Here is a 16,310-nt window from a genome sequence, read left to right as displayed (position 1 = left end):
TCACGAAAACAAATTCCTCGTATGTGTAAACATACCTGGCAATAAAGCTCATTCTGATTCTGATTCTGATATTAAGCCAAAGATGCAACGTTTCAAAACCTAGTGAGCTGTTTGTTTATTTTATTTAATTTTGTTTTATTTTTATGTGTTTGTTTGTATATTGACATCATGCACGCATTCATTATGAGTCTAATGCCCAAAAATGGTGTATATGTGGTCAGCTGACATTAGGTTTTAAAATAGCCTACAACTGTATTGAAAGATCGCTGTGTTCATACACGCCCCTGTTTTACAGAGACTCCCTCCAGTTAAATCGCGGACTCGGTAAAGAAAGACTATACTTTATCTGCCAACACATCGCTTTTTCTCGTGCACTGACAGCTTTCTGCATCTGCAACAATCTCGTAAGTTTTCTGATTTTACGTCATATCGCTCTTAAAATTCACTGGCTGCATAATGATAACTAAGCGAATGGAGAGTTCTATACTGTCTTCAAGTAAAAATATAATAGCATATAAATGTAACACTGCGCTCACACAGTAACGCCGTGTTTACTGAATATTTGTTATCCAGATGGGAACGTTCTTTAATGCATGCCACGTTTCCACCTTCGTAAAACAAAGTCCAAATCGCTGCCAGTACTAAAGTACAAGTACAGTGAATCATTTATGCTCAGAAAGCGGACAGGCTTTGAATACAGTAAAGTACAACAGTGAAGGAAGGACTTAAATCTTTGCAGGATATATATATATATATATATATATATATATATATATGAATGCTTTTCATGTAAATGTAAAGTTTCTTGACTAGTACCAATTCAGCATGATTTTTCAAGGATCTTCTTGTGACACTGAAGACTGGAGTAATGAACATCAATAAATTACACAATAATACTGTATTTTGATGAAATAAATGCACACTTGAGCATAAGAGGCTTTTAAAAGACAAAATTGTACAATAAATTGTATATAAAACCATTGCATTACATAACAGCACAGCAGCAGAGCCTCTTTGGCTGTTAATTTGATAACTGAAACAGGTTGAATTAATAATACAATGACATGGTCTATAAAATTAGTCAGAGAGCCATTTACACCTGCTGCAGGAAATATGTAAAATACATTTGCATTTGGAATGTGGTTTCTGTGCTTCAAAGCCATGACCTATATTTATAATATTTCAAATAGAAAACAACAAATTAAAACCCATAAGTATTTGCTGTAGATGGACTGCAATGACATGGAGGCTTATTATCTTGTATACCAGCATAAAAACGGCTTAACATTAACATGACTGAATGCAGAATGTATCCTTCATTGATTTCTATATGAAAAGCATAACACTTTGTTAAATGTTTAGATTAATTTCTGAAAGATACTAATGTTGACTTCAGATAGTTCAGTTTAGGTAGCATGTAAGCCAAGTTTATCACCTTGACCATGTGTTTCTCTTCCTTATCAGTTGTTTTTTTTTAATCAGCACTATGATGACTAAGATCCTCTTTTCAAAGGCTCAGTCTTATATATCCTGTCACACAGGCACAGAGCTGTATTGTGTGGTGCATTACATTTGCATCTGAGTTTTTGCATGTGAGTAAATGGTGCAGATAGTCCCCATGCTGTGCCAGACTGTGCTTATGGGAGTCAGTGATTCCAGAATCACAGACGTCAGAAGATTCAGACTTCATAGAGTACTCAAGCAATAACCTACAGCATTGTCAGAGGAACAGATGCTTCTTATTTCTCATTATTGGTGCAATGACCTGATAATACATCCAAACCTTTTATTTTCTGCTTCACCTTTAGTCACTATGGTGTCCCATAAGGAGTTTGAGACTGCAGGGAAAGCTCCTGGTCTGCAGATATGGCGCATTGAGAACATGGACCTGAAGCCAGTACCTAAGAATCTCTATGGCAACTTCTATACGGGTGATGCCTATCTCCTGCTGTACACCACCACCTCACCCTCGTACTATATACACATGTGGATGGGTAAGTGACACACCTGGTGGTCTGAATAGAATATAATAATTTTAGTTACAGTATGGATGTACAATAATATGAATATATTTTTTCACACATGGTGAACCACATACATTTTTTATTTGCTATATTTAGTAAGGAAGGATGTGGTCTGTCTGTCTTTTTCAGTTTCACACCATTTCATTTTTAATGCTGCTTTTGCCATAAGAGAGTACTAGGATGTTTTGTTTAGCTCTTGAGAAATGAGTGTTATTTAATGTTATGTTATGTAAATTTCTTTACAAATATATGTTTTTTTTATATTTCTGTCAGTGGCATCTGCCATAAATTTAAGCATTAATGCTTTTTAATCTTTACTGTGGTGTTTAATACGTCAGTTCAGCCATAAATTAAATTGGTTGATTGTCAATTTTATGTGAATATGCAAAAGATTTCCCCATGCTCATATTACTCATATATTATCACGATCTCTAGCTGGAGTGCCCATGAACTCCACCAGAGGGCACTCCACCCCCGACTCTTGCCACATTCACAGACTACATTCCCCATAATCCTTTGCCTGGACTCAACATCACTTATTGTGTTCATCTGTATCTTGTTACCTCCATCATTCACACTATAAAGGTTGCACTCATCCACACACGTTGCTGGTTATTATTATTATTATTATTATTACTATGTTTCCATCCAAAGATGCAAATTTAACTTATGCGCAAAACTGGAATATCGCATAAATCATTTGCGAATATAGCACCGTTTCTATCCAATGAGTCAGAGAACAAAATTCTCACTTCCTGATAAACTGGCAATAAATGTATCCAAGGAAACTAGGAGAAGCCACTGAATATAATAATTTTCATATGTAATAAATTACTTGTGCTTCAGAGAGAGCTTACATAACACAAATTTGGTCATTTGCGTTTATAGGTGCATGCCTGCTGTTTGGGAATGCAGTCATGTTAGACAGAAATTATACAGAAATAATTTGATGACAGGCATTTTTTCTTATCAGATAAAAAGTTTATCCTACTCAGTTGTGCGCATACGTTTTTTATGCGGATTTGTAGAATTTATTCGCACCTTGGTGTTTCCATCCAGCATTTTTATATGCGATAATCCAAAATGTGCATACAAATAGGTGGATTGAAAAATAGCTATTGATAGCCTATTTCATCTTTGTGTTTCCAAGTGCCTTGCATTGTCTTGCCTTGCCTTTTGACCCTGGATTGTTTACCCTGGATTACAATTGTTTGCTGCCTGCCCTGACAATTGCTTGTCTTTTAGATTACTCTTTTGTCTCTTCCTGGATTATACTTGTTTGCTGTTGAATGACCCTGCCCTTTTTTCACCACTCTTATAAATAAAGCCAGCACTTGGATTCTCAACCCTGTTTTCATGTCTCCACATTACAATTTTACCACCGGTTCATGTTGGTCACCTGAATTTGACTCACTGACCAACAGAAAGTTGCTTTGTAGTGTACATCACTACACTATTGATGGTAGACATTAGACATTTTTTTATCTTCAGCAATTTGAATATGAATATGAATGGCTTATTTAATCATTAATTCAACCGATTAATTCAAAAAGGAACAAAAAAAAGTCACTGGCTGCATTCTAAATCACATACTCTAAGTAAAAAATATGTTCTATATAGTATGAATTTACGTACTAATCCAGACATACTACTGTATGTTCATCATGTTGTCATTGTCATGTCACACAGCGTCAGTTGACACAGCATCAGTTTTGTATTGCTGACATTTGCAAATCATCTGCCATGGCCTCATTGCATCCATAATATACACACTTCAGAATCTTGCAAATAGAAGCCAGTCCAGAAACTTTTTGTCTACTTTTTTTTTTTTATGAATGCTGTGAATTCGCACAAGCTTCCACCATTAGCTCACAGAAATAGAAAGAATTCTTTAAGTGCACTTTGATCAAGTAAGATGGCATACCTTAGAAGGGTAGTCACTTAAAGGGATTTTAATGGGTATTCAACTCCACAGACTAAAGCGTGCCTTCACTTGTTTTCTTGGCACTGCATCAACTGTTGGCTCTCAGACCACTTAGGTTTATGTGGTCTCTTGTTTAATTTCAGAGACTGATCAGTGAAATGCAGTTTTGGTTCCACCCAGTGATTTTAAACTTACTTGTTTTGCTCGCAAGCATGCTCCAAACCATAGGAGTTCTTATTTGAATGGAGCTGTAATGTGAGAAGAAAAGGTTTATTTGAGGACACAGAGTGGAAAATCTCGTAATGTGCTCCATGTGGCTTCTTTATGGTTTTAATTTGGTTCTTATTTTGCAAAGGACAGATCCAATGCTAGTGCTGCTTGGCAAGTTTGGTCAGTTTGAGTGTTCCTGTAAGCTGTTTTTTTTCTAACATAATCATCTAACCTTAAACAGTTTTCACAGTTTTTTTTGTATGCTGCTTTTGTGTGAAATGATGTAAAAATTGTGTAAAAGAAGCGAAAGAAAATTAATTTAGATTTTTTGGAAATGTGTCAATTTAATGACTCAGTAAAAAAAAAAAATAATAATATATATATATATATTTCCTTGCATATTGAATACATGAATGTCTCAACATCATTTTCAAAAAAAAGATACAAAAGTATGATGTATCATGATATTTCATGTATCAAGTATCAAATATGATTCAAGGGGAGCTGCATCACATGATATTTTACAGCCTGAACTAAACTTGACTTGAAATTATTCGATATTTTAAGAGACATATTGACCTTACTGACATAAAAGGTTGTTATTGTTAACTAAAACTATTAAAAATATTTTCTTTAATTAAAATATTTTATTAAATAGAATATCAATATTATGTAAAAATTTAAAAGAAACTAATTTTATTATTAAATTCAATGAATTTATTTCAATTAAAGCTAAATAGAAATATAAACAAACATAAAATAAAAATGACAAAGCACAACAGAATTACTATAACTAAACTAAAACTAAAATAAAAAATATAATCTAATTAAATTAACTGTATATAAATAATAGTGAAATAACACTGTGACACATGAAGGTCTTCGGGGGTCCTCTCTGTGATATCAGATATTGGCCGACAAAATGTTTAAAAATATTTAATAAGCAGTCAAGCAGTTTTGTTAATATATCTTTATATTTTATATTATATTACAAACTACTTAAGGTTTTCTCTTCAAGCATTTTTATTCATCATATATTCATCAATATATATATATATATATATATATGTATATATATATAAGATAGCACAGACAAGCAAGCCTTTTCACAAATTTTCCTGTAATTATTTCCCTCTTCTTCAGGCAATGAGTGTTCTCAAGATGAAAGTGGAGCTGCAGCTATCTTCTCCACACAGCTGGATGACTTTCTTGGAGGTGGTCCAGTTCAATTCCGTGAGGTCCAAAACAATGAGTCGCTCACCTTCCTGGGCTACTTCAAGTCTGGCATCAAGTATAAGGTAAACTCACCTTTGCTTTAATAGAAATGGCCCTTCTTAGAAGCAGAGTTTATCATTAACTTGCAATGAGAGTGCAAAAGTAGTCTTCCTGCTGGGTTTACTTTGTAGAAGCATCAGGGTAGAATCAATTATGGCTCTAAAACATCCATTTAGTCATGGCACATTTTTCCTTGCAATTTGCTTAGCTCAGTAAATTTGGATGGCTCTTAGAGAAGCACTCTGCTGAGTGGTGTGCATTTAGTTATTTGCTTGTTTTTAACTTTTTATTTTGGCAAATATCCCAGTATCATTTTATGTAAAGTAATGAGTCAACTGTCTTTTCTGACTCCTCAGCAAGGTGGGGTTGCATCTGGCTTCCATCACGTGTTGACCAATGATGTGGATGTGAAGCGTCTGCTGCACATCAAGGGCAGGAGGGCCATCAGAGCCACTGAGGTGGAGATGTCTTGGAGCAGCTTCAACAAAGGAGACTGCTTTATCGTAGACTTGGGGAAGGTACTGATAACTGACCAGACTGAAATCATTTTGTTTTATTTTTTTATACTTTACTATAACAACTAGAGCTGTCAATAGAACACATCTGAATATTTTAAAATATACTAAAATATTTTAATATAATTTTGTAATATACATATATCGCTGAAAATAGTTATTTAAAATTGTAATAATATTTCACTACGATAACAATTTAAAATAGCTTTTTTTTCTATTTCAGTATAAAGTGTAATTTCTTATGTGATGGCAAGTTGAATTTTCAGTTGCCATTACTCCAATCTTCAGTGTCTCATTCTGACTGGCTTCTTAAGACACATTTCTTATTATTATCAGTGTTGTGATGCTTAATATTTTTGTGAAAATAAAGTGTTTTTTTTTTAAAGAATCTATAATGAAAATAAAGTGCAAAAGAAGTAGCATTCAATATTTACAACATTTTAAGCATATTTAATGTCAATTTGTACCATTTTAATTGCATGTAATACATCCTTGCTGAATAAAATTATTACTTTCTTTTTTTTCTTCAAAATAAAGTTTTACCGACCCCAAACTTTTGAATGATAGTGTACATTTGATTCATTTTATAGACACTTTTCCCATTTTCCATTAGGAAATTTATCAGTGGTGCGGCAGTGACTGCAATCGTTTTGAACGTCTAAAGGCCTCCCAGTTGGCCATTGATATCCGGGACAATGAGAGGAACGGCAGGGCCAAGCTGATCATGGTGGAGGATGGGGCTGAACCAGATGCTCTTACTAAAGTGAGTGAAAGATTTAAGCTTGACTATTCCTGTAACAATTTCTAATCAATCACCATCTGAATTACTCAACAATATGAGCAATATGGGTGGATATCCACTTCAAAATCACTTACACTTTATTTATCTATGTTTGCTGGTTGTTAAATGTTAAAGCAAACCTGACACTAAACAAGATAAACATTTCTATAAAATTATATACAGAGGTACATTTTCATAGATGCTGAATAACCACACATTAGGATATGGACACCATCAACCAGGCCTTATGTAAAACTTGGCACAATGGCTTGCTTGTTTGGGATCTGGCTCTGGCTTGTGTGTTGTGTTAATGAGAAAGCATCCATCATGGGTTTAATGAGAGAGGATGAGTTTGCGTGGCAAATATTCAGTCTGCTATTAGGTCATTCAGCATAGTGTTCAATATTCAGTCCACTTGGCATGAGTGTTGGAAATAAAGCACTGCAATTCCCATATAGGCTTAAGTCCTGTATTTCCTCTCGCAGGTTCTTGGGCCCAAATCCAGCATCACCCCAGCAACTCCAGACGATGAGGAAGTGGAAACCTCCAACAAGAAGAAGGCAGCATTGTACATGGTAATAAAGACTATTATCTCTACTTATATTTTTGCTTAGTTCTGAGTATTTACCATCTTAATTATTTATGAAGGCTGTTTTACATTTACAGCTGACAGCTGTAAAGCCTAAACTACTGTCTACATTATTCACACAAGGATAAAACATTGTGTTTCTCATTATCTTAAGCTTTCATCACCTTTATTTATCTCTTTTTAATTCATGTCTGATTGCTATCTGGTGGTTCATTATTGTTATTGTAGATTTCAGATGCCTCTGGCTCCATGAAAACATCTGTTGTGGCCCAGACTAGCCCGTTCAAGCAGGAGATGCTTTGCCTAGATGAATGCTATATCCTGGACAATGGAGTTGATAAGAATGTATTTGTTTGGAAAGGTGTGTCTCAATGTGCATGAGATGTTAACTTTAAAAACGAACATTAAAACAACGAATCCTATTTTCTTTCCTAGCACACATTGATGCTCATATTGTGCATAGTTCATTGGTGCACATTATTCCAAAGAACTCATAAAAATTTATTAACTTACTCTACTCAAAACAACTTTACTTTTTGGCTGATGTCATCAAGAACATGCATGCAAACCTTTATGACTTACTTTCTTTTGTGAAACACACACACACACAAAGTTTTGTAGAATGTTGATAATCAAACCAAAGACTTCCACAGCATGGCCAAAAATACTCTGGAAGTCAATGAGACCCAAAAAAGTTTGGTTACCAAAATATCTTCTTTTCTGTTCCACAAAAGAAATAATGCATACAGGTTTGAAACAACATGAGGTTGAGTAAATGATGAGATTATTTTAAATAATGTTATTCAACAGCCAATTGTATCTGTTTAGACATTGAATCTGCTCTATATCAGTTCTTATATCTCTCATATCTGATGTCAGACTGATATCATCTTTTTCCATAATTCTGACATGCAACACAGATCACTAGGGCCCTTTGTTTAAACGCACCACATATTTTTCATACATAGGGAAGAGTTTCACTGAGCATATGCCTCTGCCCTTTACCAACAGGACCAAATGCTAACACATCCGAGCGCAAAGCATCCATGAAAGCAGCAGAGCAGTTCATCAAAGAGAAGAACTACTCTAGTAAAACACAGGTACATACATAATGAAGATTTTAAACACATAATATTGACAGTCAAATAAATGGACCCTGTATTTATCAGCATATTTTTGTAATTGAGTTTTTCCATTTAAATATTCTTGTATGAAATCTACATTTAGAAACGATGTAAACGATTACAAAAAAGATTTATTTATTTAGATGTACTGATTTCATATATGATATTACATAAAATATGACTTAAGATATGTTTATTACTATTATTATTCAGGGTTTGTATATATGAAGAACTAATGACCTGTTTACTGACCCTGTACTTTCAATACTTGATGCTATAGATCCAGGTCCTTCCTGCAGGGGGTGAGACCACCCTGTTCAAGCAGTTTTTCTCTAACTGGAAGGACAAGGACCAAACCACTGGTCCAACCAGGGCTTACACCATAGGCAAAATAGCCCATGTTGAGCAGATTCCTTTCGATGCCTCCAGCCTCCATAACAACAAGGCCATGGCAGCCCAGCACAACATGGTTGATGATGGTTCTGGAAAAGTCCAGGTAAATTTCATTTTGTTCATCAAAATTAAACTTTCACACAGTGACAGGTAGATACACTATCATTCAGAAGTTAGAGTTGGTAATTTTTTCTAATATTTATTTATTTATTATTTATTTATTTATTTTTGGACATTTCTGTTCATCAGAGAATCCTTTTTATTGTAGTTTCTTTAAAAAATAATAATAATAACTTGAGGACCCCAAACTTTTGATTTTGAGTTGATGAACATGATATAGCTCTACAATAATTCAAAATCTAAACTAATTCTGGCAAATTAAGTGGCCATCCAGCCTAAATATAATATTTTTTCCTTATGAGAATGATATTTAGATTAGAAATCTTTTGATGTCACTTACATCAGTAAGGGTCCAAATATAATTTTTCAACTGGATTTAAACCATATATTACATTGCAGTTCATTGCAAATAGCAAATCCAATGCCTTCTTGAATTTGGCACTTAAAGAATTAAGCTGTACCCTGCTTATACATGTAGGAAATGTTCTTTAATCAGTCTGTCATTAACACTCATGTTTGTCTGAGTCAGATCTGGCGTGTGGAGGGAGGGGACCGTGTCCCAGTGGATCCGTCTGCTTACGGTCAGTTCTTTGGGGGAGACTGTTACCTGATCCTCTACAGTTATAAACAGGGAAGTAGGGAGCAGCATATCATCTACACCTGGTCAGTCCATATGTGTTTATAGGGCTTTATAGTATATTTTGTGTGTATTATATGAACAAAGTGGCATTTTATTGCATAAATGTGATGTGTGACAGGCAGGGGCTGAAGAGCACTCAGGATGAGCTAGCAGCTTCTGCCTTCCTTACGGTCCAGCTGGATGACTCCATGGGAGGAGCTCCAGTTCAGGTGAGACTAATTCGTTTTTGGAAGAAAACTGCATTTTGAAAAATGCATTTTGAAAACAGAATACAATAATGTTTTTGGCTAACATGGTTAGTATGCTGTTTACTGACAAACGTATAGGGTACAGGTTTGGGTTGTATGTTTTTGCATGAACCAACTTATGCAATTCTTTATGATTTCCCAATCTTGTATGAATTATTATGTGTTCACATGCCACTTGGGTTGGGCAAGCCTATAAAAATAAATAAATAAATAAATAAATCCAAGGAAGGCAAGAAATGTGCTGTGTTTTTGATAGTAACCACCAGGGTGTGATCTTGATCAGAAGAGCCATTAAATTAACCTAGTTTTCTGTTATGACTTTTATCAGATGTAGTCACATGTACCACCAGAAAAAAATGATGCTAAAATGATTTTATCCATCTCAATAAATTGCTCAGGTGCGAGTAACACAGGGTCAAGAACCCCCCCATCTGATGAGTCTGTTCAAGGGCAAACCTATGATCATCCATAGTGGAGGCACATCCCGCAAAGATGGCCAGACCAAGACAGGCAGTATGCGCCTCTTCCACATTCGACAGAGCTCTTCTAGAGCCACACGCGCTGTCGAGGTCAGTCACACTCTGAATACTGTCATACTTATAATGTAATGTTTCTCATTGATCACCTATAACTTCCATTATAGGTTGAACCATCTGCTTCCAACTTAAATACCAATGATGTATTTGTGCTGAAGTCGGCAGATTGTATGTTTGTGTGGAAAGGCGCAGGTGCCAGTGAGGAAGAAATGGTAGCTGCAAAGTATGTTGTAAGTGTGCTGGGAGGACAATCCACTGATGTGGCCGAGGGTAAAGAACCAGGTGAGAGTCTGCCATGTTTTAATGATATATTATATGAACTCCTTTCTTACATAGTTCTCTCTTCAGCTGGATTCTGGTCGGCTGTGGGTGGGAAGAAGGAGTACCAGACATCTCCAACTCTACGAAATATGGTCAAACCACCACGTCTGTTCGGCTGCTCCAATAAGACAGGCCGGCTAGTGGTAAGTGAGTCACAGAAACACACAGGCAGGCTGGAGGACAGCTGCAGTTTGTAAATATGGTGATGTCATGGGCTGAAGGTCTTGTTCGTTTTCTTAGGTTGAGGAAGTTCCAGGAGACTTCACTCAGTCAGACTTAGCTACCGATGATGTCATGTTGCTTGACACCTGGGATCAGGTAAGTTGATGCAGTATGTGGTCTGCATGAATGTAGTTCAGACCAGGGGTATATATTATATAATAATATAATAAATATGTAAATTTTTAGATCTGGGAAAGTCATGGAAATAATAAAAACTTTAACATTTAATTTTTCATATTTGTGACTTATAAATATTTGTTAAAAGCCTTTAAATACAAATGTAAATATGTGGGAAAGGAGAAATAAATACTAATATAATTTCAATATAATTATTTTATTTTATTATTTTACTATATTAATACAGTTTGTGTTAAAAGGTTTGAAAACAGGTTTGATTACAGCAGGAAAAAAAACAAAAATATCCTGTCTTGGGTTAGACTGTAGCTGTGTCCCAATTCAGGGGATGCATTCTTAGAAGGACACAGACTTCGAAGGCCATCTCTTTAAAGTCTATGAAGATTGAACCCTGCATTAAATGGGGAAGTCTAGCCTAAGGACGATTGCTGTGACAACTGCAGCCGATGAGCAGCAATAACATTTGTACTGGAGTTTTATTTTGTCAGATTCAAATGTCTGAGAACAAAACCGGGTAATCTGGCATTTTCTCTAAAAAAAAAAACCTGTCATCACTGGCGCACAATGAATCTTTGGGTAATCTGGGCCATGAAGGATCCATTTGTTGTATTGTTTGTGTCCTGGGAAACGAAGGGCACATTTCGAGGCCATAAACACTTTTGTTGTGTCACAGTGATGCATTCAGTCTCGAAAAGCAGCCTTCAAAGGATGCAGACTCTGAATTAGGACACAGACTGTATCAGCTTGTACATGTATAGTTAATGGCCAGTAATGCTGAAGAACTGCTGCTTTTTCTAGATCTTCCTTTGGATTGGTAAAGAAGCCAATGAAGTTGAAAAAACGGAGTCGCCAAAAATAGGTGTGTGAGATGTTTACAAAAAAAATTTTTCATGAAACATTTTTTTTACGTTTTCTGTCTTTCCTTACCTTGAGTAAAACCACACATATTGTCCCCCATCATAAAACATGTTCCGCTCCTGGATGCTGATTGGTCAATAAAGAATTCCAATCTGTACTCAATATATTCTGTTAATTGAGTGCTACAGGAATGAGTCCTAAAACTTGGAAACAAGCTAACATTTCTGAACTTCCAGTTCAGTCATCCTGAGGTCGTTGAATTTTTGGTTAACACAAGCTAAAGATATTTTTCCATTTTATTATATGGCAGTAATATCCCACTCATGATTTTTTAAGGCTTTTACTTTCAATTCAATTCAATTCAAGTTTATTTGTATAGCGCTTTTTACAATACAAATCGTTACAAAGCAACTTTACAGAAAATTATGTTTCTACAATATTTAGTAGTAGCTAGTAGTTTGTGCACGTTTGACAGGATTTTAGAAAAATAAAAATAATAATAATAATACAAGACGTAGTCAGCTAGATGATGAACTATCAATATTATTAATTAATAGTAATTATATGATGCAGTCACACATGTAGCAATAATTGTTAGTTCTGTTTGTTGATTCAAGGTTAGGATCATCTTGGGTCCTCTGAGGGTCAGCATCATCTCTTCTCAGGTGTTCTGGATCCAGACTGGAGCTTGTGTAAATCCTAGTTACCACGGGATGTAAATCCCGTGGCAAAACATAGAAACAAAATAGAGACATCATTAGCATAGCTGCTGATCCAACAAAGTAAAATTAGTTTAACCCAAGCTAAAGAATAAAAATGCAGATGCAACTACACTCACAATTTAAGAGATACATTATTCGAATGCTTGGCGAAAGAGATGCGTTTTTAATCTAGATTTAAAGAGAGAGAGTGTGTCTGAACCCCGAACATTATCAGGAAGGCTATTCCAGAGTTTGGGAGCCAAATGTGAAAAAGCTCTACCTCCTTTAGTGGACTTTGCTATCCTAGGAACTACCAAAAGTCCAGCGTTTTGTGACCTTAGGGTGCGTGATGGGTTGTAGCGTGGTAGAAGGCTAGTTAGGTACGCAGGAGCTAAACCATTTAGGGCCTTATAGGTAAGTAATGATAATTTGTAACAGATACGGAACTTAATAGGTAGCCAGTGCAGAGACTGTAAAATTGGGGTAATATGATCATATTTTCTTGACCTGGTAAGGACTCTAGCTGCTGCATTTTGGACTACCTGTAGCTTGTTTATTGACGAAGCAGGACAACCACCTAGAAGTGCATTACAATAGTCCAGTCTAGAGGTCATGAATGCATGAACTAGCTTTTCTGCATCAGAAACAGATAACATGTTTCGTAGCTTGGCAATGTTTCTAAGATGGAAGAATGCAGTTTTTGTAACATTGGAAATATGATTTTCAAAAGACAAATTGCTGTCTAATATAACACCCAGATTTCTGACTGTAGAGGAAGTAACAGTACATCCGTCTAGTTGCAGATTGTAATCTACAAGATTCTGTGTGGTGTTTTTTGGTCCAATAATTAATATCTCTGTCTTATCCGAATTTAATTGGAGAAAATTATTTGTCATCCAATCTTTTACATTTTTAACACACTCTGTTAGCTTAGATAATTGGGAAGTTTCATCTGGTCTCGTTGAAATATATAGCTGAGTATCATCAGCATAACAGTGGAAGCTTATTCCGTATTTTCTAATAATATTACCAAGGGGCAACATGTATATTGAAAATAGAAGGGGACCTAGGACGGATCCTTGTGGCACTCCATATTTTACTGATGATAAATGAGATGACACCCCATTTAAGTAAACAAAATGGTAGCTATCGGACAGGTAGGATCTAAACCATCTTAGAGCCTGCCCTTGAATACCTGTATAGTTTTGTAATCGATCTATGAGTATGTCATGATCTATGGTGTCGAACGCAGCACTAAGATCAAGTAAGACTAGAAATGAGATGCAGCCTTGATCTGACGCAAGAAGCAGGTCATTTGTAATTTTAACAAGTGCAGTTTCTGTGCTATGGTGGGGCCTAAAACCTGACTGAAATTCTTCATACAGATCATTTTTATGCAGGAAGGTGCTCAATTGAGCAGACACAACTTTTTCTAAAATTTTAGACATAAATGGAAGATTTGAAATAGGCCTATAATTTGCCAGTACACTAGGATCTAGTTTTGGTTTCTTAATAAGAGGCTTGATAACCGCCAGCTTGAATGGTTTTGGGACGTGACCTAAAGATAACGACGAGTTAATGATATTGAGAAGCGGTTCTTCGGCTACAGGTAACAGCTCTTTTAGTAATTTAGTGGGTACAGGATCTAATAAACATGTTGTTGGTTTAGATACAGTGATAAGTTTATTTAGCTCTTCCTGTCCTATATTTGTAAAGCACTGCAGTTTATCTTTGGGTGCGATGGATGAAACTGAAGTGTTAGACGCTGTAGAATCTACATTCGCTATTGTATTTCTAATGTTATCTATTTTATTTTACTTGTCTTGTAAAAGGCAGTTGCTAACAAATGGCTAAATGGGATAAGATAGGTTGTCAGGGACCTTAAACTTAATCATGCCAAACAACTAAACTTCTCTACTCAGTAGTCTTCTTATTTTCACACTTATGCAGTCTATTCTAATTGAGAATATCTAAGTTAAAGATTTTAAGTTAACATCAAAAAAGTTGTCAGAAGTTTAATGATGGTAGTTACATTTAAGTCGTAGTTTGTATATAGCCTTACTTTAGCTTTTGTATTTAGGCTAAGTTGTGTTCATTTGTGAAGATTATCATGATGATCAAAACTGTGTATGAATCACAGAGCTTATTTTCTGCAATAATCCAAAAGCCAATAGAAAAATATTTGTTGAGGGAAACAGCAGGATGCTAACTTACAAGTTGACTGACAAAAATATGTAATTCCTATAGCACTCTATATTCTATATAACCCATAACTGAGTATGTTCTGTGTCTGTAGCTAAGGACTATGTCGATTCCGATCCTTCTGGACGTCATGGGCTGCCCATCACAACCATAAAGCAGGGGGCCGAACCCCCGACCTTCACAGGCTGGTTCCAAGCTTGGGATCCACATATGTGGGACACTGATCCTCTGGAGAGAATCCGAGCTCACTTTTAAATCCAGAACAGTTTCCTCTTCTTTTCTTTATATAAGCACTTCTTATTCCTTTGCAATAAATTGGAACTTTCCAAGATTTTACACAATCTAAAGATTGATGAAATGCTTAAGGGTCCACACTATATTTTTGTTTCTTTTTTTTATGTTTGCCATTATGCGATTCGTCTTGGATTGTAATTAGGTTTTTAGGTACAGATGCCATTGTAGAAATAACTCATTTATTCAATAGGCAAAAGAGTCAAATAATAGGCGAGTTACTATAAAAGTTATCCGTATTTGGCTGGTCATGTTATCTTAACACGTCTGTCCTCATCAGGCAACTCACTCCATGTAAAACAAAACGGCTTATCTAGTACTACTGCTTTTACATCTTGTGATCATTTTAAGCATAACCAAATGTACTGTTTCAATAAGGGGAAAATTAACATAATTAAAACTGACAGATTCCAGAGACAGATTACAGATCCATAATTTTATTGAACTTAGTCCAGTAAAATGGATTTTGTGGATGTTTAGTTGTTTTCAGTCAGACCAGCTGTCATAATAGAAGAAATCTACCAAACTGATTAGCACTCATAATGATGGATAAGGTATAGTTTCCTTAAGGTATAGTTAACCTTTTTATTTTGTCAAGTCTTTTAACTATTTAATTCTGCCATTATGGCTTCTTAACATGTTAACATTCTGAAATGTGTGTCAAACTTCATGACTATTGTTTTTACATCATTGATATATTTTCAGCTTTTTACTATATATTTTCAGCTTTTTACTATGATGCTGTTATGTTGGACTTGAATAAATTGACATTTTGAGAAAGTGAACTCTGCATATTTACTATTTTTATACAGTTCTGAACACACCAATTCAATTTTTTTTATAACAATAAAAGTTAATGGTAAAAAAAAAAGAAGATTAAATTAATGCTTTCATTCAGCAAGGACACATTAAATAGATCAAAATGTGTATGTGTATAATGACTCTAAGTGTCTTTGGTAATGAGGCCATTCTGTGTCAATCTCTTGAAATCTACAGGTTTTTTTTTTTCAGATTTGAAAATGTGTTCATGTAGCAACCTACCTCTACAAGGGGAAAGGATACATTCCTTAATATGTTAACCAGACCCCCCATTATGGGATTCACAGCTGAAAGTGACATACCTAATTTAAAATTGCAACATTTCCTTACTTATGTTTGTTACACACATAATTTTGGTTTATTTGAAAAGAAGACCCTTTGG

General features: G+C 35.2%; 1 protein-coding gene across 1 annotated transcript; it reads left to right on the top strand.

The window, feature by feature from the left end:
* The first annotated feature begins 267 nt into the window (after nt 1-267).
* LOC132155118 (scinderin-like) lies at nt 268-15,819 on the top strand. Its single transcript, XM_059563931.1, has 17 exons — nt 268-404; nt 1,809-1,994; nt 5,302-5,456; nt 5,790-5,951; nt 6,562-6,711; nt 7,215-7,304; nt 7,547-7,679; nt 8,330-8,418; nt 8,723-8,938; nt 9,485-9,618; nt 9,714-9,804; nt 10,242-10,412; nt 10,487-10,661; nt 10,728-10,843; nt 10,941-11,018; nt 11,856-11,916; nt 14,913-15,819. Exons 2-17 carry the CDS (start codon nt 1,814-1,816, stop codon nt 15,071-15,073), a joined length of 2,163 nt encoding a protein of 720 aa, XP_059419914.1. The 5' UTR covers nt 268-404; nt 1,809-1,813; the 3' UTR covers nt 15,074-15,819.
* The last annotated feature ends 491 nt before the right edge of the window (nt 15,820-16,310 follow it).

This window comes from Carassius carassius, chromosome 12 (assembly GCF_963082965.1).
Source record: "Carassius carassius chromosome 12, fCarCar2.1, whole genome shotgun sequence".
NCBI lineage: Eukaryota > Metazoa > Chordata > Actinopteri > Cypriniformes > Cyprinidae > Carassius > Carassius carassius.
The sequence above is the reverse complement of the archived record's forward strand: the minus strand, read 5'-3'. Positions and strand labels throughout refer to the sequence as shown.

Coding starts and splice junctions, on each gene's coding strand:
- LOC132155118 (XM_059563931.1), top strand. CDS start 1,814: ATGGTGTCCCATAAGGAGTTTGAGACTGCAGGGAAAGCTCCTGGTCTG. Junction 8,419..8,722: donor ACTACTCTAGTAAAACACAG/GTACATACATAA, acceptor TTGATGCTATAG/ATCCAGGTCCTTCCTGCAGG. Junction 8,939..9,484: donor ATGGTTCTGGAAAAGTCCAG/GTAAATTTCATT, acceptor TGTCTGAGTCAG/ATCTGGCGTGTGGAGGGAGG.